The 22458-nt window shown below is 47.3% G+C and overlaps 1 protein-coding gene across 3 annotated transcripts in view; it reads right to left on the bottom strand.

Moving 5' to 3' along the window:
* The window catches only part of ADCY5 (adenylate cyclase 5), a 111911-nt gene that overhangs the window by 32388 nt on the left and 57065 nt on the right, over positions 1-22458 (bottom strand). For all 3 annotated transcript variants that reach the window (XR_012220260.1, XM_073545259.1, XM_073545260.1), the window contains exons 2-5: positions 17263-17412; positions 14451-14572; positions 5812-5923; positions 5449-5576 (exon numbers count right to left, since the gene is read on the bottom strand). Coding sequence is in view for 2 of the 3 variants with exons in the window: in XM_073545259.1 (XP_073401360.1) it covers positions 5449-5576; positions 5812-5923; positions 14451-14572; positions 17263-17412 (512 nt within the window). In the remaining variant the exon portion in view is untranslated. The remainder of the gene's footprint in view (positions 1-5448; positions 5577-5811; positions 5924-14450; positions 14573-17262; positions 17413-22458) is intronic.

Here is a 22458-nt window from a genome sequence, read left to right as displayed (position 1 = left end):
GAAAGAAAGTCATTGTACAGATGGAACGAAGTCAGAGCTTGTGAGGCGGAGAACAGAGGAGTCCGTGTACTTCCTACAAAGTTCGGTCATGCAATGTGAAGGAGCTACATCATGGGGAGTGTGCACCCTCTTAAAATAAGGGAACACCCGGGAAATCTAGACCTGTGATGGCTGCTGTGTGCTTTAATCTTCAGGGTGTCCATTATTTAACATCCGAGTGACTGAAGCGCTTAGGCCAGGTAGGACAGGGTTAACGCTTAGCGCTGCAGGTCGTGATTAGATGCACCTAGCAAGCTTTGACTAAGAACCAGGTGATAAGTTCACTAGGGAGTCAGTGTGCTGGAGGTTGAGCAGAGTGGAGTGTTTAAGGCGGTGATACATCTGTGTCCAGGGGAGGCTGGTTCTGGTTTTTGTTTCAAATCCATTGGAGTTTTATGAAAACAATAAAACTGCACCTGTTTGGACCAAACCGCCTGTGTGAACACTGCCTAATGCTTACGTGAGAGCGTGAATCCCTAAAATTGGTGTTTTGGATGTGGGCAGAAGTACCAAAGAGCATCGGTGATTGCAGTGTAAACATTGAAAGTCTGGGGTAAAGGCGGCCACAGCATTGCAAGCACAGTCTGAAGCCTGGAGGAGCTGTTCTGCCGGAAGGAGACATTGCTTAGGTGTCCTGGGGTCTCTACAGCAGCTCGGGGGAGTGATGGGAGCCGTCTATATGGAGTTGTGCGGAGGAGTTCCTGGGTCCGCAGTGCCAGGTGAGGATCATATAGCACCTTGGTACAGAGAGATGGTGGAACTGACCAAGTCCCAGAACCGATGGACTGCAGCGTTCACTGGCGCTGCTCCTTCTTTGCCTACTCTGCCTGCAGTACTGGCAGGGGGCCTCAGAAAATGCCAGGTGACGGTGAACGGGGTCCAAGTGACGGAACTCAGAGTTTGGTGACCCTGATAATTGCCACACTTCCGCATATGCGAACCCCTGGGAGGGGCGTGGGGGTAATTTGTATCCATATAGATGCCAACAACGATCCCAGGTGGACAAGAGCCGCGGTGTGAGGCTGCGTGTCTGCAGAGCAGCGTGTGAGGCTGCGTGTCTGCAGAGCAGCGTGTGAGGCGGCGTGTCTGCAGAGCAGCGTGTGAGGCGGCGTGTCTGCAGAGCAGCGTGTGAGGCGGCGTGTCTGCAGAGCAGCGTGTGAGGCGGCGTGTCTGCAGAGCAGCGTGTGAGGCGGCGTGTCTGCAGAGCAGCGTGTGAGGCGGCGTGTCTGCAGAGGAGCGTGTGAGGCGGCGTGTCTGCAGAGGAGCGTGTGAGGCGGCGTGTCTGCAGAGGAGCGTGTGAGGCTGCGTGTCTGCAGAGGAGCGTGTGAGGCGGCGTGTCTGCAGAGGAGCGTGTGAGGCTGCGTGTCTGCAGAGGAGCGTGTGAGGCGGCATGTCTGCAGAGGAGCGTGTGAGGCGGCGTGTCTGCAGAGGAGCGTGTGAGGCGGCGTGTCTGCAGAGGAGCGTGTGAGGCTGCGTGTCTGCAGAGCAGCGTGTGAGGCTGCGTGTCTGCAGAGCAGCGTGTGAGGCTGCGTGTCTGCAGAGGAGCGTTTGAGGCTGCGTGTCTGGAGAGCAGCGTGTGAGGCTGCAGAGCAGTATGAGACTTATGAAAGAGTTGTATGTTGTAACTTCGCTTGTAGTACTGGACTGACTGCATGTTGTAGACAGCGAGCGTCTTTGTAATGTGAGGGAAGCAGAGCCTGTGCGTGACGTGCAGGCGGCAGAGCCTGTGTGCGTGACGTGCAGGCGGCAGAGCCTGTGTGCGTGACGTGCAGGCGGCAGAGCCTGTGTGCGTGACGTGCAGGCGGCAGAGCCTGTGTGCGTGACGTGCAGGCGGCAGAGCCTGTGTGCGTGACGTGCAGGCGGCAGAGCCTGTGTGCGTGACGTGCAGGCGGCAGAGCCTGTGTGCGTGACGTGCAGGCGGCAGAGCCTGTGTGAGTGACGTCCAGGCGGCAGAGCCTGTGTGAGTGACGTCCAGGCGGCAGAGCCTGTGTGAGTGACGTCCAGGCGGCAGAGCCTGTGTGAGTGACGTCCAGGCGGCAGAGCCTGTGTGAGTGACGTCCAGGCGGCAGAGCCTGTGTGCGTGACGTCCAGGCGGCAGAGCCTGTGTGCGTGACGAGCAGGCGGCAGAGCCTGTGTTCGTGACGAGCAGGCGGCAGAGCCTGTGTTCGTGACGAGCAGGCGGCAGAGCCTGTGTTCGTGACGAGCAGGCGGCAGAGCCTGTGTGCGTGACGAGCAGGCGGCAGAGCCTGTGTGCGTGACGTGCAGGCGGCAGAGCCTGTGTGCGTGATGTGTAGGCAGCAAAGCCCTGTGGTTTCTGTGTGTTGACAGAGGGAGGGGGATATGTAGCAAAGCCAGGTGGGACAGGGTTAAATTTTAGCACTGCAGGTCTTGATTAGATGCACCTGACTAGCTATGATTAAGAACCAGGGCTTGTGGTCACTAAGTGTGTCAGTTTTCTGGATGAGCAGAATTGAGTGTGCTGCTGGTGAGTGACCAGCCAAAATGGGAGTTGTAGCAGAGAGAGAGAAAGGCATGCTGGGGTCTCTCTCTGAATGGAGAGACTGCACGGGTCAGTTGGGAAGCTGAGCAGTCTGTGTGTGGAAGTTGCAGTGTGAACTGTGCCCAGAGTTGAACACATCTGGTGCTGGAAGATGCTGGAGCTCTGGCTGAAGGTGATACTGAGATTGGTGGGACCATACCTGTTATTTGGGTGAAGTTTGCTCTAGGAGAAAAAGACTGTAGTCTGTTGGGGTAGTCCGCATGAATATATACAGTCATGGCCGAAAGTGTTGGCACCCTAGAAATTGTTCCAGAAAATGAAGTATTTTTTACAGCAAATTATTGTTATACACGTTTATTTTATTTGTGTATTACAAAACAAACTGCCAATATACTGTATTTTCCAGACTATAAGATGCACTTTTTTCCTCCAAAATTTTGGAGGAAAGTGGGGGGTGCATCTTATAGTCCGGATGCACCTTAAAGGGCACCTGTCAACACCTCCAAGAAATGAACCCTGAGGAGGTGGCACCAAATTCAAAAGCAGGACATGACTGACGGATGTCAGGCGTCTCTGTCAGGGGGGGAAAGACCTGCCCCCCTGACAAACTTCAGGTATGTCTGACCATTTTTAAAAACGATTATTTCTGCGGTGGAAGGGACGCTAAGTAAAAGAGCCACCTTGACAGAATGCAGCATTAGTGCTGCAGAAGGTGGCTCTTTTACTTAAAAACGCCTGGAGGGGGTGACAGGTTCCCTTTAAATATGTACACGAGTGTCTCCTGTGGATGGGAGAGGAATGGCATCGGTGGAGGAGTGGGTCACAGGAGGCAGGAGCTAGTGACTGCAGCTAACACTGTGCCTGCTGTTAAAGACAATTCCTATTCACTGCTCCCCGCCCAGCTCTATGCACCAAAGCCGGGAGCCGAGAGGTGGGAAAGACCATGGGCGTGTGGAGCAGTGAATAGTCATTGTCTTTAATAGCGGGAACACTGCACTGTTAGCCGCAGGGCGATCACTTGTGCCCGCTATTAAAGAGAATGAATATTCACTGCTCTCCGCCCCTATAGTCCCGGGCCTAAGGAGCAGTGAGTATTCCGGCAGCTGACGTCAGAATGCGGGATCGCGTGGCAGTAATGTCATGCACTGTTGTATGCTGAAATCAGCTGCCGTGTCAGTACAGGAAGGGAAGGTAAGTGTGTCACGACCACATTTTTTGCTTCAATTTTGTTTTATAATTTCCTTCTCTTAAACCTAGATGTCTTATGGTCCGGTGAGTCTTATAGTCTGATAAATACAGTAATAAAAAGGCAAATTGGACATAATTTAACACACAACCCCAAAAATGGGCCCAACAAAATTGTTGGCACCTTTCCAACATTGTGGGTAAACAACTTTGTTTCCAGCATGTGATGCTTGTTCACAATCACCTGTGGCAAGTAGCAGGTGTGGTCAATATGAAAATCACACCTGGAATCAGATAAAAGGGGAGAAGTTGATTCAATCTTTGCACTGAGTGCCACAGTAAGCATGGAGAACAGAAAGAGGAGAAGAGAACTGTATGAAGACTCGAGAACTAAAATCAACATTCAAAGAAATCTAAGCTGTCCTGCAGGCTCATGGGGCATCATAGTTAGAGCAAACTATCCATCTACATGTGAATGAAATGAAACGCTATGGCAGGAGACCTAGGAGGACCTCAATGCTGACACAGAGACATAAAAGCTAGACTACAGTTTCTCAAAATGTAAATGACTAAGCTAAATTCCTTCTGGGAAAGCGTCTTGTGGACAGATGAGACCAAGATAGAGCTTTTTGGTAAAGCACATCATTCTACTGTTTACCGAAAAACAGAAATAGACCTACAACGAAAAGAACCCAGTACCTACCATTAGATATGGTGGAGGGTTGCAGAGGCTTTGGGGTTGTTTTGCTGCCTCTGGCCCTGGGTGGCCTGACTATCTTCAAGGCATTATGACATCTGAAGATTGCCAAAGGATTTTGGGTGGCTATATAGTGCCCAGTGTCAGAAAGCGGGGTGTGTGTCCTAGGTCATGGGTCATCCAGCAGGACATTGATCCCAAACATACTTCAAGAAGCCCCCAGAAATGGATGGAAACAAAGCGCTGGAGAGCTCTGAAGTGGCAGCAATGAGTCCGGATCTAAATCCCAGTGATCCTCTGTGGAGAGATCTTACAATCTGTGATGGGAGAAGACGAAATACGAGACTGGGAGCAGATTGTAAGAAGAGTCCAAGATCCCGGCTGAGAGGAGGAAGAAGCTTGTGGATGGTTCTAGGAAGAGAACTGTTGTAATTATTTATTCTAATGCATGCAACCAAATATTTAGATAAGGGCGCCAACAATTTTGTCAGACCAATTTTGGGGTTTTGAGTGAAATTATGTCCAATCTGACTTTTTATCAATTTTTTTTGTGTTGTTCCATTTCACACAAAGGAAATAAACCTGATTATTACAAAACATGGGGAATTGTAATAACGTTCTGGGAGAAAAGCTTCATTGTCTGGAACAATTTCACAGGTGCCAACACTTGTGGCCATGTCTGTGCTGCTGAATGAACTGCTTTTGGCATTGAATCCCTTGGAGTTTTATAAAAGCAATAAAACAGCACCTGTCTAGACCAAACCACATTGTCTGTGTGAACGCTGCCTAATACTTATGTGAGAGCAAGTCTCCTGCACTGACACATTGTAGCAAACCTCCAGACCAGCAGATTTACATTGCTGATGTATTTATCTCTAAAATTGTGTGCACTGATACAATATAGCGGACCCTCTGCTCTGAAATAATATTAAGGCTGCATATTAGAATCTGGCTTTATACAAGAATCTATACATTCCCTGACAACAGAGGAGCTGAAGGAAAGTCTGCGAAAACGCGGCATACTCACGAGATCGCCTCGATCATATCCAGGCCCATCTCCACGCAGCAGTGAGCGTGGTCAGCGCGAGCCTCCGGCAGCCCCGACACGCAGTAATAGCAGTCGCCCAGGATCTTGATCCGCAGACAGTGGTTCTCCTGCAAAAAGTAGCGAGTCCGTGAAAAATGATGATGATGACGATACAAAGCATCACTAAGGCGAAGTCCACCCACGACTGGCACTGTGATCTGCCGCTGACGACACTGACCGGGGGCACTGGAGGGGCATATTCCTGCTCTGGCTACGGGCGCATATGGCCCATATATAAGGGAAGGAGCTAATGCGGAGTGCGCCGTTCAAAGCAGAGTTCCCACAATGTCATTGTAAACTCACAGCTGCCAGTTTATCAAATCGAGCAAAGAGTTCATTCAGCGTCATGACAAGTTCCTGCGCGGTGCACTGCGAGGCGAGGCTGGTGAACCCCTCAATGTCAGCAAACAGGATACTGGGAAATAAGAGAGAAAGAATGAGAGTGATTCAGAATATGTACAATGTATCAAATCCAGAGATGTCACCGCAGCCAATCACAAGCCAGCGTATACCACCACAAGTTAGAGATAATAAACAATGATTACAGGACAAGAGGGACCCAGAATACACAATGTCCGAACGACTGCCACCAATTCAGCTGATAGTTTCCAGAGTGAGCAGTATTATAGTAGTTATATTCTTGTACATAGGGGGCAGTATTATAGTAGTTATATTCTTGTACATAGGAGCAGTATTATAGTAGTTATATTCTTGTACATAGGCGCAGTATTATAGTAGTTATATTCTTGTACATAGGGGCAGTATTATAGTAGTTATATTCTTGTACATAGGGGGCAGTATTATAGTAGTTATATTCTTGTACATAGGGGGCAGTATTATAGTAGTTATATTCTTGTACATAGGCGCAGTATTATAGTAATTATATTCTTGTACATAGGCGCAGTATTATAGTAGTTATATTCTTGTACATAGGGGCAGTATTATAGTAGTTATATTCTTGTACATAGGGGTCAGTATTATAGTAGTTATATTCTTGTACATAGGGGGCAGTATTATAGTAGTTATATTCTTGTACATAGGGGGCAGTATTATAGTAGTTATATTCTTGTACATAGGCGCAGTATTATAGTAATTATATTCTTGTACATAGGCGCAGTATTATAGTAGTTATATTCTTGTACATAGGGGCAGTATTATAGTAGTTATATTCTTGTACATAGGGGTCAGTATTATAGTAGTTATATTCTTGTACATAGGGGGCAGTATTATAGTAGTTATATTCTTGTACATAGGCGCAGTATTATAGTAATTATATTCTTGTACATAGGCGCAGTATTATAGTAGTTATATTCTTGTACATAGGGGCAGTATTATAGTAGTTATATTCTTGTACATAGGGGGCAGTATTATAGTAGTGATATTCTTGTACATAGGGGGCAGTATAGTAGTTATATTCTTGTACATAGGGGGCAGTATTATAGTAATTATATTCTTGTACATAGGGGGCAGTATTATAGTAGTTATATTCTTGTACATAGGCGCAGTATTATAGTAGTTATATTCTTGTACATAGGGGCAGTATTATAGTAGTTATATTCTTGTACATAGGGGGCAGTATTATAGTAGCTATATTCTTGTACATAGGGGCACTATTATAGTAGTTATATTCTTGTACATAGGGGCAGCATTATAGTAGTTATATTCTTGTATATAGGAGCAGTATTATAGTAGTTATATTCTTGTATATAGAGGCAGTATTAGAGTAGTTATATTCTTGTATATAGAGGCAGTATTAGAGTAATATTCTTGTATATAGGGGCAGTATTATAGTAGTTATATTCTTGTACATAGGGGCAGTAATATAGTAGTTATATTCTTGTACATAGGGGGCAGTATTATAGTAGTTATATTCTTGTACATAGGGGGCAGTATTATAGTAGTGATATTCTTGTACATAGGGGGCAGTATTATAGTAGTTATATTCTTGTACATAGGGGGCAGTATTATAGTAGTTATATTCTTGTACATAGGAGCAGTATTATAGTAGTTATATTCTTGTATATAGAGGCAGTATTAGAGTAGTTATATTCTTGTATATAGAGGCAGTATTAGAGTAATATTCTTGTATATGGGGCAGTATTATAGTAGTTATATTCTTGTACATAGGGGCAGTAATATAGTAGTTATATTCTTGTACATAGGGGGCAGTATTATAGTAGTTATATTCTTGTACATAGGGGGCAGTATTATAGTAGTGATATTCTTGTACATAGGGGGCAGTATTATAGTAGTTATATTCTTGTACATAGGAGCAGTATTATAGTAGTTATATTCTTGTATATAGAGGCAGTATTAGAGTAGTTATATTCTTGTATATAGAGGCAGTATTAGAGTAATATTCTTGTATATAGGGGCAGTATTATAGTAGTTATATTCTTGTACATAGGGGCAGTAATATAGTAGTTATATTCTTGTACATAGGGGGCAGTATTATAGTAGTTATATTCTTGTACATAGGGGGCAGTATTATAGTAGTGATATTCTTGTACATAGGGGGCAGTATTATAGTAGTTATATTCTTGTACATAGGGGGCAGTATTATAGTAGTTATATTCTTGTACATAGGAGCAGTATTATAGTAGTTATAGTCTTGTATAAAGGGGTCAGTATTATAGTAGTTATATTCCTGTACATAGGGGCAGTATTATAGTAGTTATATGCTTGTATATAGGGGGCAGTATTAGAGTAGTTATATTCTTGTATATAGGGGCAGTATTATAGTAGTTATATTCTTGTATATAGGGGCAGTATTATAGTAGTTATATTCTTGTACATAGGGGCAGTATTATAGTAGTTATATGCTTGTATATAGGGGGCAGTATTATAGTAGTTATATTCTTGTACATAGGGGGCAGTATTATAGTAGTTATATTCTTGTACATAGCGGCAGTATTATAGTAGTTATATTCTTGTATATAGGCTCAGTATTGTAGTAGTTATATTCTTGTACATAGGGGCAGTATTATAGTAGTTATATGCTTGTATATAGGGGGCAGTATTATAGTAGTTATATTCTTGTACATAGGGGGCAGTATTATAGTAGTTATATTCTTGTACATAGGAGCAGTATTATAGTAGTTATATTCTTGTACATAGGAGCAGTATTATAGTAGTTATATTCTTGTACATAGGGGCAGTATTATAGTAGTTATATTCTTGTATATAGAGGCAGTATTATAGTAGTTATATTCTTGTATATAGAGGCAGTATTATAGTAGTTATATTCTTGTATATAGAGGCAGTATTATAGTAGTTATATTCTTGTGCATAGGGGGCAGTATTATAGTAGTTATATTCTTGTATATAGAGGCAGTATTATAGTAGTTATAATTACAGGCTGATGCAACTTCAGTGGAAATGCCTCAAGACAAGGAAATGATGCTCAGTATTGTGTGTGATCTCCACGTGCCTGTTTGACCTCCCTATGACACCTGGGCATGCTCCTGTTCAGGCGGCGGATGGTCTCCTGAGGGATCTCCTCCCAGACCTGGACTAAAGCATCCGCCAACTGCTGGACAGTCTGTGGTGCAACGTGACGTTGGTGGATGGAGCGAGACATGATGTCCCAGATGTGCTCAATCGGATTCAGGTCTGGGGAACGGGCAGGCCAGTGCATAGCTTCAATGCCTTCATCTTGCAGGAACTGCTGACACACTCCAGCCACATGAGGTCTGGCATTGTTCTGCATTAGGAGGAACCCAGGGCCAACCGCACCAGCATATGGTCTCACAAGGGGTCTGAGGATCTCATCTCGGTACCTAATGGCAGTCGGGCTACCTCTGGCGAGCACATGGAGGGCTGCGCGGGCCTCCAAAGAAATGCCACCCCACACCATTACTGACCCACTGCCAAACCGGTCATGCTGAAGGATGTTGCAGGCAGCAGATCGCTCTCCACGGCGTCTCCAGACTCTGTCACATGTGCTCAGTGTGAACCTGCTTTCACCTGTGAAGAGCACAGGGCACCAGTGGCGAATTTGCCAATCCTGGTGTTTTGTGGCAAATGCCAAGCGTCCTGCACGGAGTTGGGCTGTGAGCACAACCCCCATCTGTAGACGTCGGGCACTCAGACCATCCTCACGGAGTCGGTTTCTAACCGTTTGTGCAGACACATGCACATTTGTGGCCTGCTGGAGGTCATTTTGCAGGGCTCTGGCAGTGCTCTTCCTGTTCCTCCTCGCACAAAGGCTGAGGTAGCGGTCCTGCCATTGGGTTGTTGCCCTCCTACGGCCCCCTCCACGTCTCCTGGTGTACTGGCCTGTCTCCTGGTAGCGCCTCCAGCCTCTGGACATTACGCTGACAGACACAGCAAACCTTCTTGCCACAGCATGCATTGATGTGCCATCCTGGATGAGCTGCACTACCTGAGCCACTTGTGTGGGTTGTAGAGTCCGTATCATGCTACCACAAATGTGAAAGCACAACCAACATTCAAAAGTGACCAAAACATCAGCCAGAAAGCATTGGTATTGAGATGTGGTCTGTGGTCCCCACCTGCAGAACCACTCCTTTATTGAGGGTGTCTTGATAATTGCCAATAATTTCCATCTGTTGTCTATTCCATTTGCACAACAGCATGTGAAATTGATTGTCAATCAGTGTTGCTTCCTAAGTGGACAGTTTGATTTCACAGAAGTTTAATTTACTTGGAGTTAGATTCTGTTGTTTAAATTCTCTCTATTTTTTTGAGCAGTGTATATATATATGTACATGCAGGGTGGAGTTTTATCCTGAGTTCCAGTCCATGAATAGAATGACAGAGGTGTGGTGAGAACTGACACACTGACAGGAGGCTGTGGAGAAGTCTGCAGTAATCGTGATGGAGTTTCCTTTTTCCAGTTTGTGGTCCTGACTCTGTGACATATTTTATGATGGAGCTTAATAAAGGGCCGATCTCCTGGAGAAAGCGCATTGGAGGTGAGAAGCAGAGGTCACACGACCGATGCCGGGATCGACCACGGAATACTATGGAATATCCGACAGTAAGAATCATCCATCACGTCTCTATGGAAACTGAGAACGAGACGTCGCGCTCATAAATCCTCGCATCAGGAGCGCCGTCAGCACGGGATTCACACCGCCGCCGTGATCTCCAGACGCAGCATTGCAACAGACAGAAATCTGACAATTCCACGTGGACGACAAGAGCTGGGAAATGACCGGATCATTGCTGATAACGAGGTCGCTGTCATTGTGCACATCAGTAAAGGAGGAACAAGAAGAGTGGCGCCTCGTGGCCTCCAGTCCGGATGTTGTTACAATGGATACATCTGTAACAAACCCTCAGCTGTGACAAGTATTAGGTCAAGTGGGATTTCAGTTCTGCAGGTTAACAAAGAATTTACTAACAGCAAGCAGAGGTCTAGAAACCACTCAAGGTTTCAAATCCAAAGAACTTTTTTCACTGGCTGATTGATACATTGTAGCAGACAATCTAGAGGGGAGCGCACAGATACATTTGTAACAAACCCTCAGCTGAGAAGGACTCATCCCATGTAGTTTATGATATCAATGTAAAGAAACATAATTCTACTGACTGACAGCAAGCAGAGATCTAGAAAAAGATAAGGGGTTAAAAAAGCACAAGGGAATTGCTGGGTCCCGCAGCCTGGGAGGTAATAAGGAGCCAGGACAATTGTGACCGCAGCTCTGGAGGTGACCTGAAGATAAGATATGATGTAAGAGTAGAATCGTGTGTGCAGCCCTGGAGGTGACTGGAGGATAAGATGATATAACAGCAGAATAGTGACTGCAGCTCTGGAGGTGACTGGAGGATAAGACATGATGTAGCAGCAGAATAATGACTGCAGCTCTGGAGGTGACTGGAGGATAAGATGATGTAACAGCAGAATAGTGACTGCAGCTCTGGAGGTGACCAGAAGATAAGACACAATGTAACAGAATAGTGACTGCAGCTCTGGAGGTGACCAGAAGATAAGACATGATGTAACAGCAGAATAGTGACTGCAGCTCTGGAGGTGACTGGAAGATAAGACATGATGTAACGGCAGATTAGTGATTGCAGCTCTGGAGGTGACTGGAGAGTAAGGTCAGGTTCACATTGCGTTAACATAGCCCGTTCAACGCATAGTGTTGATGGACTGCGTTAACGCTATAGCATAACGCGATATGCGTTATGCTATACCGCTAGTGCTGATGATTCATCAGCGCTAGCGGTGACGGAGCCTCAGACGCTGCAGCCCGCGTCTGAGGCTCCGTCAGTGAATGATGGCACATCGCGAATGCGTGCCACTTTACGGCATGCTTCGCAATGTGCCACATAATGGGGCTGAATGGTAGTGTTAACGGACTGCCATAACGCAGTGTGACCCCAGCCTAAGACATGATGTAACAGCAGATTAGTGACTGCAGCTCTGGAGGTGACTAGAGGGTAAGACATGATGTAACAGCAGAATAGTGACTGCAGTTCTGGAGGTGACCAGCAGACATGATTAGGGATGAGCGAGTAGTGAAATACTCGGACTTGCTGTACTCATAACGAGTAGCGAGTCCAATGTAAGTCTATGGGAAATGCGAGTAATGGGCAGAGAATGTGTGTGCGTGGAGAAAGTGTGTGGGGGTCTGTGGGGCTGTGTGTGTGTGTGCAGGGCTGTACCGGGCTCTGCCGGACCTGTGCGGGCCTGTGCTGGCCGGGCTGTGTGCGAGCTGTACCAGTGCTGTGCGGGCATTGTCCGATGGGACTACTTGTCCCATCCGGCTATGCCCGCTACAGTGACATCATTAGCGGATGATGGGAAAGTAGTATTCAGAGAGCCGTGATGTAACAGCAGAATAGTGACCGCCGCTCTGGAGGTGACTGGAAGATAAGACGTGATGTAACAGCAGAATAGTGAGTGCAGCTCTGGAGGTGACTGGAGGATATGTGACGGGACTGTGCAGTATTGGAATATCGCTAGCTCTGGAGCTCATCCACATGTACAGGAAGTACTGGTATTTATCCAGAAGAGGCAGGAAGCTCGTACAGAATGGGCCGGAGAGAACGTTACGCTCTGCTGCGCTCGTACAATGCACTGGACACGGGAAGTGTAAAAATACCGGAGGATTGTGTAATGTGGCTATTTATAGAGACCAGAAGGGAAAAGCACAACATGGGGGGCAGTCACTGTGTACATACATTACATTACTGATCCTGAGTTACCTCCTGTATTATACTCCAGAGCTGTACTCACTATTGTGCTGGTGCAGTCACTGTGTACATACATTACATTACTGATCCTGAGTTACCTCCTGTATTATACTCCAGAGCTGTACTCACTATTGTGCTGGTGCAGTCACTGTGTACATACATTACTGATCCTGAGTTACATCCTGTATTATACCCCAGAGCTGCTCTCACTCTTCTGCTGGTGCAGTCACTGTGAACATACATTACATTACTGATCCTGAGTTACATCCTGTATTATACTCCAGAGCTGTACTCACTATTGTGCTGGTGCAATCACTGTGTACATACATTACATTACTGATCCTGAGTTACCTCCTGTATTATACTCCAGAGCTGTACTCACTATTGTGCTGGTGCAGTCACTGTGTACATACATTACTGATCCTGAGTTACATCCTGTATTATACCCCAGAGCTGCTCTCACTCTTCTGCTGGTGCAGTCACTGTGAACATACATTACATAACTGATCCTGAGTTACATCCTGTATTATACTCCAGAGCTGCACTCACTATTCTGCTGGTGCAATCACTGTGTGCATACATTACATTACTGATCCTGAGTTACATCCTGTATTATCTTCCAGAGATGCTCTCACTCTTCTGCTGGTGCAGTCACTGTGAACATACATTACATAACTGATCCTGAGTTACATCCTGTATTATACTGCAGAGCTGCACTCACTATTCTGCTGGTGCAGTCACTGTGTACATACATTACATTACTGATCCTGAGTTACATCCTGTATTATCTTCCAGAGCTGCACTCACTATTCTGCTGGTGCAGTCACTGTGTACATACATTACTGATCCCGAGTTACATCCTGTATTATACCCCAGAGCTGCACTCACTATTCTGCTGGTGCAGTCACTGTATACATACATTACATTACTGATCCTGAGTTACATGCTGTATTATACCCCAGAGCTGCACTCACTTTTCTGCTGGTTTAAATCAAGTACAGGCAATCAATCGTGCACTTTCCCATCCACTTGTTTTCCATCTATCTCCGCCCACTTCTACTTTGATTGACATTGTATGAAAACAAGAAAGTGGGAAGGTGCACTGAGCTGTTTGGCTGCCATGATGCACCGAGCAGCCGGACTTGGAAGGAACAGTCATTTTGTGCCGACAGAGGCCCATAAGAGCTGAAACCTCCCCCACGACGGCCATACACACGGCCCGGAGGGGCACAAACATTAACAGAACTCCATCCGTCCTTGGTGGCCAGGAATCAGCCTCCACCGATCCCTCCCATGATCTGTCACCCTTCTTGGTTGTGAGGTGGCGCTCTCTGGCTCCTGCCTCCTCTGCAGACACATCTGATGGGGATAGTAGTGCTCGGGATGGAGTGCTGCTCTTGCGCGCTCCGTGCTCCAGGATTTCCTTGTTAGTGGTGTGCACATCAGACGGCGGATCGCTGGAGGAACGGCGGGTGCTGCATGGAGAATGCACCCAACAGGGACGGGAATCTGTACAACGACCGCAAGATATGAGAGAGGCACCAAGCACTGGGCTGCAGAGCTTACACTCCGCACCAAGCTCCGCCCGGACAAAGCATCTGCATCCAACACATGAAAGCTGCACCATGGAGATCACATAGCCCCCAAATCATTACAGACCCCACAGAACATCAAGCACCACATTTAACCCCCATCCTCCTGCAGACCCTATAATCTTCGTATAACCCCATCCAGACCTTATACTCGTAATCTCAGACCATCCCCCATCATCCTACCTCACATTGTCATGCTTCTGGATGTAGATTTTGTGGAACATCATGTCCTCCTGTTTGGCGTTGATATCGGCCTTCATCTCCATGGCCACATGGCGTGGCAGGACAGACAGCAAGAGCCGCTCCTGGAGCAAAGCAAAGGGTTAATATGGGAGACCTCCACATCGGACCGTGGTCATACGGGGGCCGGCAGAAGACAGACTGTTCCCTTCTAGAGCCGCCCAAAATGCTGCAGAACACACAATCACAGACGCAACGCAGCGAAACAGTCCGATCCGACCGCTGACCGATCCGCCGCACAAATACCGCAGCTGATCATATGGAAACCTCCCACACATTATCAGACGCAGCAGGGGAGAAGCCTGATCTCCAGCGGATCCACTGCATCTGTACAGGTGTATATATATATATATATATATATATATATATATATATATATATATATATATATATATATATGGGCTTCTCACTAAATTAGAATTTCATCAGAAAGTGACTCTCCTCTATTCTCTAGAGTCATTACACCCAGAGGGATCTATGTCACGGGTTTATTTCTGGTAATGTTGGTGATTATGGCTTACAGCCAATGAAAACCCAAAAGTCATTATCTCAATAAATTAGAATACTTTATAACACCAGCCTGAAAAATGATTGTAAAATCTGAAATGTCGTCCTCCTGAAATGTATGATCAGTAACTGCACTCAGTACTTGGTCGGGCTCCTTTGGCATCAATTACTGCATCAATGCGGCGTGGCATGGAGGCGATCAGCCTGCGGCACTGCTGAGGGGTTATGGAAGCCCAGGTCGCTTTGATAGCAGCCTTCAGCTCGTCTGCATTGTGGGGTCTGGTGTCTCTCATCTTCCTCTTGACAATACTCCATAGATTCTCTATGGGGTTAAGGTCAGGCGAGTTTGCTGCCAATCAAGCCCCGTGATACTGTTGTGTGTACACCAGGTATTGGTACTTTTGGCCGTGTGGACAGGGGCCAAGTCCTGCTGGAGAATGACATTTCCATCTCCATAAAGCTTGTCGGCAGAGGGAAGCATGAAGAGCTCGAACATGTCCTGGTAGACGGCTGCGCTGACTTTGGTCTTGATAAAACACAGTGGACCTACACCAGCAGATGACATGGCTCCCCAAACCATCACTGATGGTGGAGACTTCACACTAGACCTCCAGCAGCTCGGATTGTGGCCTCTCCACTCTTCCTCCAGACTCTGGGATCACTGACAACAGTCCGGTTCTTCTCCTTGGCCCAGGTAAGACGCTTCTGGCGTTGTCTATTGGTCATGAGTGGCTGACACAAGGAATGTGACACTTGTGGCCCATGTCCTGGAGACGTCTGAGTGTGGTGTGAAGCAATGACTCCAGCAGCAGTCCGCTCCTTGTGAAGCTCCCCCACATTACTGAATGGCCTTTTCTTAACAATCCTTTCCAGGCTGCGGTTATCCCGGTTGCTTGTGCACCTTATTCTACCACACTTTTTCCTTCCACTCCACTGTCCATTAATATTCTTGGATCCAGCAATCTGTGAACAGCCGGCTTCTTTAGCAATGACCTTTTGTGGCTTCCCCTCCTTGTGGAGTGTGTCAGTGACGGCCTTCTGGACATCTGTCAGGTCAGCAGTCTTTCCCATGATTGTGGAGCTACTGAAACAGACTAAGGGACCTTTAAAAAACTTAGGAGCCTTTACAGGTGTTTATTGTTAATTATTCTAATTTACTGAGATAATGACGTTTGGGTTTTCAATGGCTGTAAGCCATAATCATCAACATTACCAGAAATAAACCCGTGGAATAGATCCCTCTGGGTGTAATGACTCTATAGAATATACAGCTCTGGCAAAAATTAACAGACCACTTCCAATGTTCAGTTTCTGATTTTCCTCTTTATATTTCTGAGTAAAATGTAAATTGTTCTTTTATTCTATAAACTTCTGACATGTCGTCTCCGAATTTCCCAGCAATAATTTTTGTATTTATTTTCAGAAAATGAGAAATGGTCAAAATAACAAAAAATGCAGACCTCAAATAATGCTAAGAAAACAAGTTCATAATCATTTAGAAACAACAATACTAATGTTTTACCTCAGGAAGAGTTCAGAGATCAGTATTCTGTGGAATCCCCATGATTGTTAATCCCAGCTTTCCTGCGTCTTGGCTGCTTTCCTCCAGTCTCTCACTCTGCTTTTGGGTGACCTTATGCCACTCCTGGGACACACACGTCAGCAGTTCTTCTTTGTCTGATGGCTTGTGACTCTCCATCTTCCTCCTGATTACATTCCAGAGGTTTTCAGTGGGGTTCAGGTCTGGAGATTGGGCGGCCATGACAGGGATTTAATGTGGTGGTCCTTAATTTTTGCCAGAGCTGTACGAGTTTCACTTTTTGTTTTGAAGAACTGAAATAAATTGACTTTTTGATGATATTCTAATTTAGTGAGAAGCTGCAGAGCAGAAATCTCCCAGTAGGACATGCTTGTCCCGTGTCTGCTGAGATGGATCACCACATGCTTGCTGATGGTTTCCAATAATGGCCAGTAGGAAATGTCCTCTGTACAGGCCGGCGCTGGATTCTCTGTTCTGTGACCAGAGATTATAAAAAAACAAAGCTTACAATTATTTAGTCTTGTCCCCATGGCACAGCCGGCTACAGTCTATTACTCCCTGTTATCAGCCATTTCAGCCCACATTTGAATGCCACCATTGCGCTTGCTGGTGGTGCGATCAGCAATGTGGGGTGAGATGATGATCAGCTGCACACATCAGGGAGCAGCAGGGGCGTGACTGCCTCCGGGGGGCGCTGTGGGGTCTCACCTGCTGCTGGTTCTCTCGCTGGGAGTGCAGCCGTGCCTGGATACATTCCCTCGTCTCCTGGAACGCTTGTCTCTGGGACACTTCAGCCGGGTAGTGCGTGCAAACACCAACGACATTCGTGCACACGAAGATGAGGATGTTGGACGTCAGCTGAAAGCAAAAGGACATGGAAGGTGAGAATCCACAGCAGCACAGGAACATTGGAAACACTGAGCTGGGATCAGTAGTTCTCCAAGCAGACATCGCACTTCTCTGCATTTATACACGTCACCAATATTAAATAACAAGATTCCTTCAGGTCGTCGCTGCATCACTCCCCAAATCATGATCAGTGAAGTACGGAGGGTCCAGAAGAAGTGGGCTCTGTCACCCAGACCCGGGGCTCACATGACATAATGCACTGGACTCCTGACCCGGGGCTCACATGACATAATGCACTGGACTCCTGACCCGGGGCTCACATGACATAATGCACTGGACTCCTGACCCGGGGCTCACATGACATAATGCACTGGACTCCTGACCCGGGGCTCACATGACATAATGCACTGGACTCCTGACCCGGGGCTCACATGACATAATGCACTGGACTCCTGACCCGGGGCTCACATGACATAATGCACTGGACTCCTGACCCGGGGCTCACATGACATAATGCACTGGACTCCTGACCCGGGGCTCACATGACATACTGCACTGGACCCCTGACCCGGGGCTCACATGACATACTGCACTGGACCCCTGACTCTTCCAGTTTCTACAGAGTCTGGTGGGCGGTGCTGACTACTGAGATGGGACATGTACACGTGACCTCTACAGCCACAGATATCTGACCAATTTCTGACCAATCAGACCTAGATCAATCTAAATTCAAATCTGTCTCCTCTGCTCAATCTGATGTCTGTATCGTCTGCTACATGCGAGAAAACGCAAATAAGTGACAATCACTGGACAGCAGATCTCTGCTCACCTCAGTGAATGGAAACTACACCCAGGACTGCGGCCTGGTCCTGCTCACACCGGTGGTGGCAACGTTACAATGCAGCTGTAGAAGTGCAGCTCTGAGGGTGATACAGGTGCCATCACCTCCTGCGACATCCGCTCAGCCATCATCAGGTTCTTCAATGAAATGCTGATCTAGAACCCGACTACACAGAGTCCTGGTCCCAGAACGGAGGGCGAGAGCGCAGACCACAGAACATGATGGATGGAGGCGACGGGCGGTCACCGGATACTGATGATGGAGGGGACGGACGGTCACCGGATACTGATTATGGAGAGACGAGCGGTCACCAGATACTGATGATGGAGAGACGAGCGGTCACCGGATACTGATGATGGAGGTGACGGACGATCACCAGATACTGATGATGGAGGTGATGGACGATCACCAGATACTGATGATGGAGGGGACGGGCAGTCACCAGATACTGATGATGGAGGCGACGGGCGGTCACCAGATACTGATGATGGAGGCGACAGGCGGTCACCAGATACTGATGATGGAGGAGACGGATGGTCACCAGATACTGATGATGGAGGCGACGGACGGTCACCAAATACTGATGATGGAGGAGACGGGCAGTCACCAAATACTGATGATGGAGGGGATGGGCGGTCACCAGAGACTGATGATGGAGGTGACGGGCGATCACCAGATACTGATGATGGAGAGATGGGCGGTCACCAGATACTGATGATGGAGGGGACGGGCGATCACCAGATACTGATAATGGAGGTGGTGGGCAGTCACCAGATACTGATGATGGAGGGGACGGGCGGTCACCAGATACTGATGATGGAGGTGACGGGCGGTCACCAGATACTGATGATGGAGGTGACGGGCGGTCACCAGATACTGATGATGGAGGTGACGGGCGATCACCAGATACTGATGATGGAGAGACGGGCGGTCACCAGATACTGATGATGGAGAGACGGGCGGTCACCAGATACTGATGATGGAGGTGACGGGCGGTCACCAGATACTGATGATGGAGGTGACGGGCGGTCACCAGATACTGATGATGGAGGTGACGGGCGGTCACCAGATACTGATGATGGAGGTGACGGGCGGTCACCAGATACTGATGATGGAGGTGACGGGCGGTCACCAGATACTGATGATGGAGGTGACGGGCGGTCACCAGATACTGATGATGGAGGTGACAGGCGGTCACCAGATACTGATGATGGAGGTGACGGGCGGTCACCAGATACTGATGATGGAGAGACGGGCGGTCACCAGATACTGATGATGGAGAGACGGGCGGTCACCAGATACTGATGATGGAGAGACGGGCGGTCACCCATGACATTTACATTTTTCTTCTGGTCAGACATTTTGCTAATTGATAGAAATAAACTATTAACCCTTCTATTACAGGGAGCCTCTTCCTCTGCAGCCTGTTTTCTGTGCCTGCCGAAGACTTTTGCATAGTGCTGAATGTTATACTATGTATCATAGGGAAGGGTTATGGGACTCCCCCAACTCCTGCACCTCATTTTCCATTTCGGCCTTTTTTACCGTACATGGGTTTAGACCTGATCCGCCACTGCCCGTCATGTCCGCGGCTATTTTTACTCTCGGGCCTTTGTTATGGTCTCTAATCTTCGTTGATAGAAATTATTTGCTCTAGGCTGAAAGGGGTTAAAACCCGTGGCTGGGAGCGAGGCTTTGATCCGTGGGCTGCGCACATCGCGCGTTATAAATTATTCCCCGCTACCATCGCTGAATCTCATTCGCAGTTAACACTTTGTCTGCCGCCGGCCGTGCCAGCCACCAACTGATGTGACGCACGTAAGAAAAGCTTCCTAAAGGAACAGCAACATTCAATATATCTGATGCAGCTCTGGAGGTGACTGGAGGAGGAGACATGATGTAAGGTCCTCAAATCAAGGAACAGATCACTGGTGAAGAGACACGGCGCGTACATAGTCCGGGCTTCTCTGTAGTAACATACGGATGTGAAACCTGGACGATAAAGAAACAAGAAGAAACGACGCCTTGGAAATGTGGTGGAGAAGAACGTAATCAATACTATGGACAGCAAGAAGAAGACGCGTCACTGGAAGCGAGGACCACCGAGCCACGACCTGTGGACACATCACACGGAGAGCGCGATCACTGGAGAAGGACACCACGGCCGGAAGAGCAGAAGGAACAAGGCGAAGAGGAAGAGCAGCAACCGATGGCTGGATACTAGCAGGACCTCGGCGGAGAAGACCCCGGTGACTGCACAGGATCGATCTCCCCAGAGCGTTCATCATCACGTCACCATGGCTCCAGATCCAACTGAAGGCCGTTATACAATGTCATAAGTAATGCAGCTCTGGAGGTGACCGGAGGATAAGACACGATGTAACAGCAGACTAGTGAGTGCAGCTCTGGAGGTGACTGGAGGATAAGATACAATGTAACAGCAGAATAGTGACCGCAGCTCTGGAGGTGACTGCACAGGCTTGATCTCCCCACGCAGCGTTCATCATCACGTCACCATGGCTCCAGATCCAGCTGAAGGCTGTTATATAATAACTATGGACAAATCACACCTGTAATCTGGTTAAAAAAACACTAGAAAAACAACTAAAAAATGTTGCAAAAAAATAGTAAAACCAAACCTACCTTTTGAAATTAGCGTTTTTACTGCCAACAGAGTATGCTTTGGTGCAAAGAAAAACTGCAGCAAAAACGCTGTATGTGAACATAGCCTTAAAGGGGACAATTCCAACATATCTGCGGCTCTCGTCACCACTAGAATTGGCCCTGCACGTGTGGCTCTCTCCATGCACTTGTTTGTATGGAGGACTGTGCGGAGATCTGGCTGCACACAGCTGAGAGTTTGCTGCAATGCATCAGTACAGGCAACGCCACAAACATCTCTCCTTCCTCACAGACTGATACATTGTAACAAACTCATCAGTTGTCAGAATTATCAGGGCAGGATGGTTTTCCTGTAGAGATGAATGAATGGATTCTCAGGAACCTGGACCAGCGCCACATCCATGGGAATCCCGGCGCCTCTTCTGTTTTAGGCTATGTTCACACATTGTTGTTTTTTTATGCAAATTTTCAGCTGCGTTTTAGGTATTTTCTGATAAAGGGGTTGCAAAAAACCTTGAAACGCGTAGAATAAGCCACTGCCAACTTTATTAAATGTCTGGAACTTCATCTTTTGGGCAGCGCAGACAGAAGTCCACTTATTCCTCTACAGAGTTCTTGTTCAGAAAGCTGCACACTCGGGTTCTTTTGCTCAGTATTTTGTGCAGTACCTTGAGTTTTGCCAAATGCAGCATGTCACTTCTTTCAGCATTTAGACCCACTGAAAGCAATGGGTGGTGAAAAAACGCTGCAAAAATGCAGCTATCAGGGTCTGCTGCATCTTTGGGGCCAAAACCTGATGAAGATGAACCAGATGTTTTTATGCACAAGACACAAATGTAGCATGACAAAAGCGCAGCAGAAAATGCGACAAAACTAAGCAAAATCTGCTTTTTGAGGCAAGTGTCTTACTGCCAAGAGAGCAGGTTTTGCCTTAGGAAAAACACGCACCGTTTGAACATAGCCTTATAAGCCCAGGGCGACGCCGTGTCACGCTGCCATGACGGTGTTGAGCTGGGCACTCCGGCACATGTACTCCTTCAGCTCCACGTTTCAGCCCAGGAGTGTAAACGGTGAGGATTTTATTCACTTACAGGAAGCAGAGATTTTGACTGAAACCAAAAACACTTACTAGCAATTTCTAGAACTTTTAATTCGGCCATGGATAGTTCCTTTTTGGAGGCTGCACCGGCCCTTTAATGCTCATGGCAGAGAGCAGCTTGGCCATATGGGGCATCATGTACTGTAATGGGGGCGATGTGCAGATCCCCGGTCGCATTATATATCCAGGGGGTTGCAGATGATGGAGCAGAGCGGAGTGTGCACCACTGCCAATAACTAGATCACGGCGTCCTCAGAATATCACATGTGCAGGACATTAGAAGAGACGATCCACAGCCGCTCCGGCGGCCTCACACGTCTCATCGATTGGCTGGAACGCTGTGACGTTTCTTTTCTCTACAGTCTGTCGTTCCTCTGCTACATGTGGGAATTACCTGCGCTCTGGACATCTCCATGACCCTGGTGATAAATTCTGATACATTCCGGACCGCCTAGAAATCTCTGCTTGCTGGCAGTGATCCACAACACACTTT

Source organism: Dendrobates tinctorius, unplaced genomic scaffold (assembly GCF_039654945.1).
Source record: "Dendrobates tinctorius isolate UK_male_01 unplaced genomic scaffold, ASM3965494v1 ptg000143l, whole genome shotgun sequence".
In the NCBI taxonomy this organism is placed as follows: domain Eukaryota; kingdom Metazoa; phylum Chordata; class Amphibia; order Anura; family Dendrobatidae; genus Dendrobates; species Dendrobates tinctorius.
The sequence above is the reverse complement of the archived record's forward strand: the minus strand, read 5'-3'. Positions and strand labels throughout refer to the sequence as shown.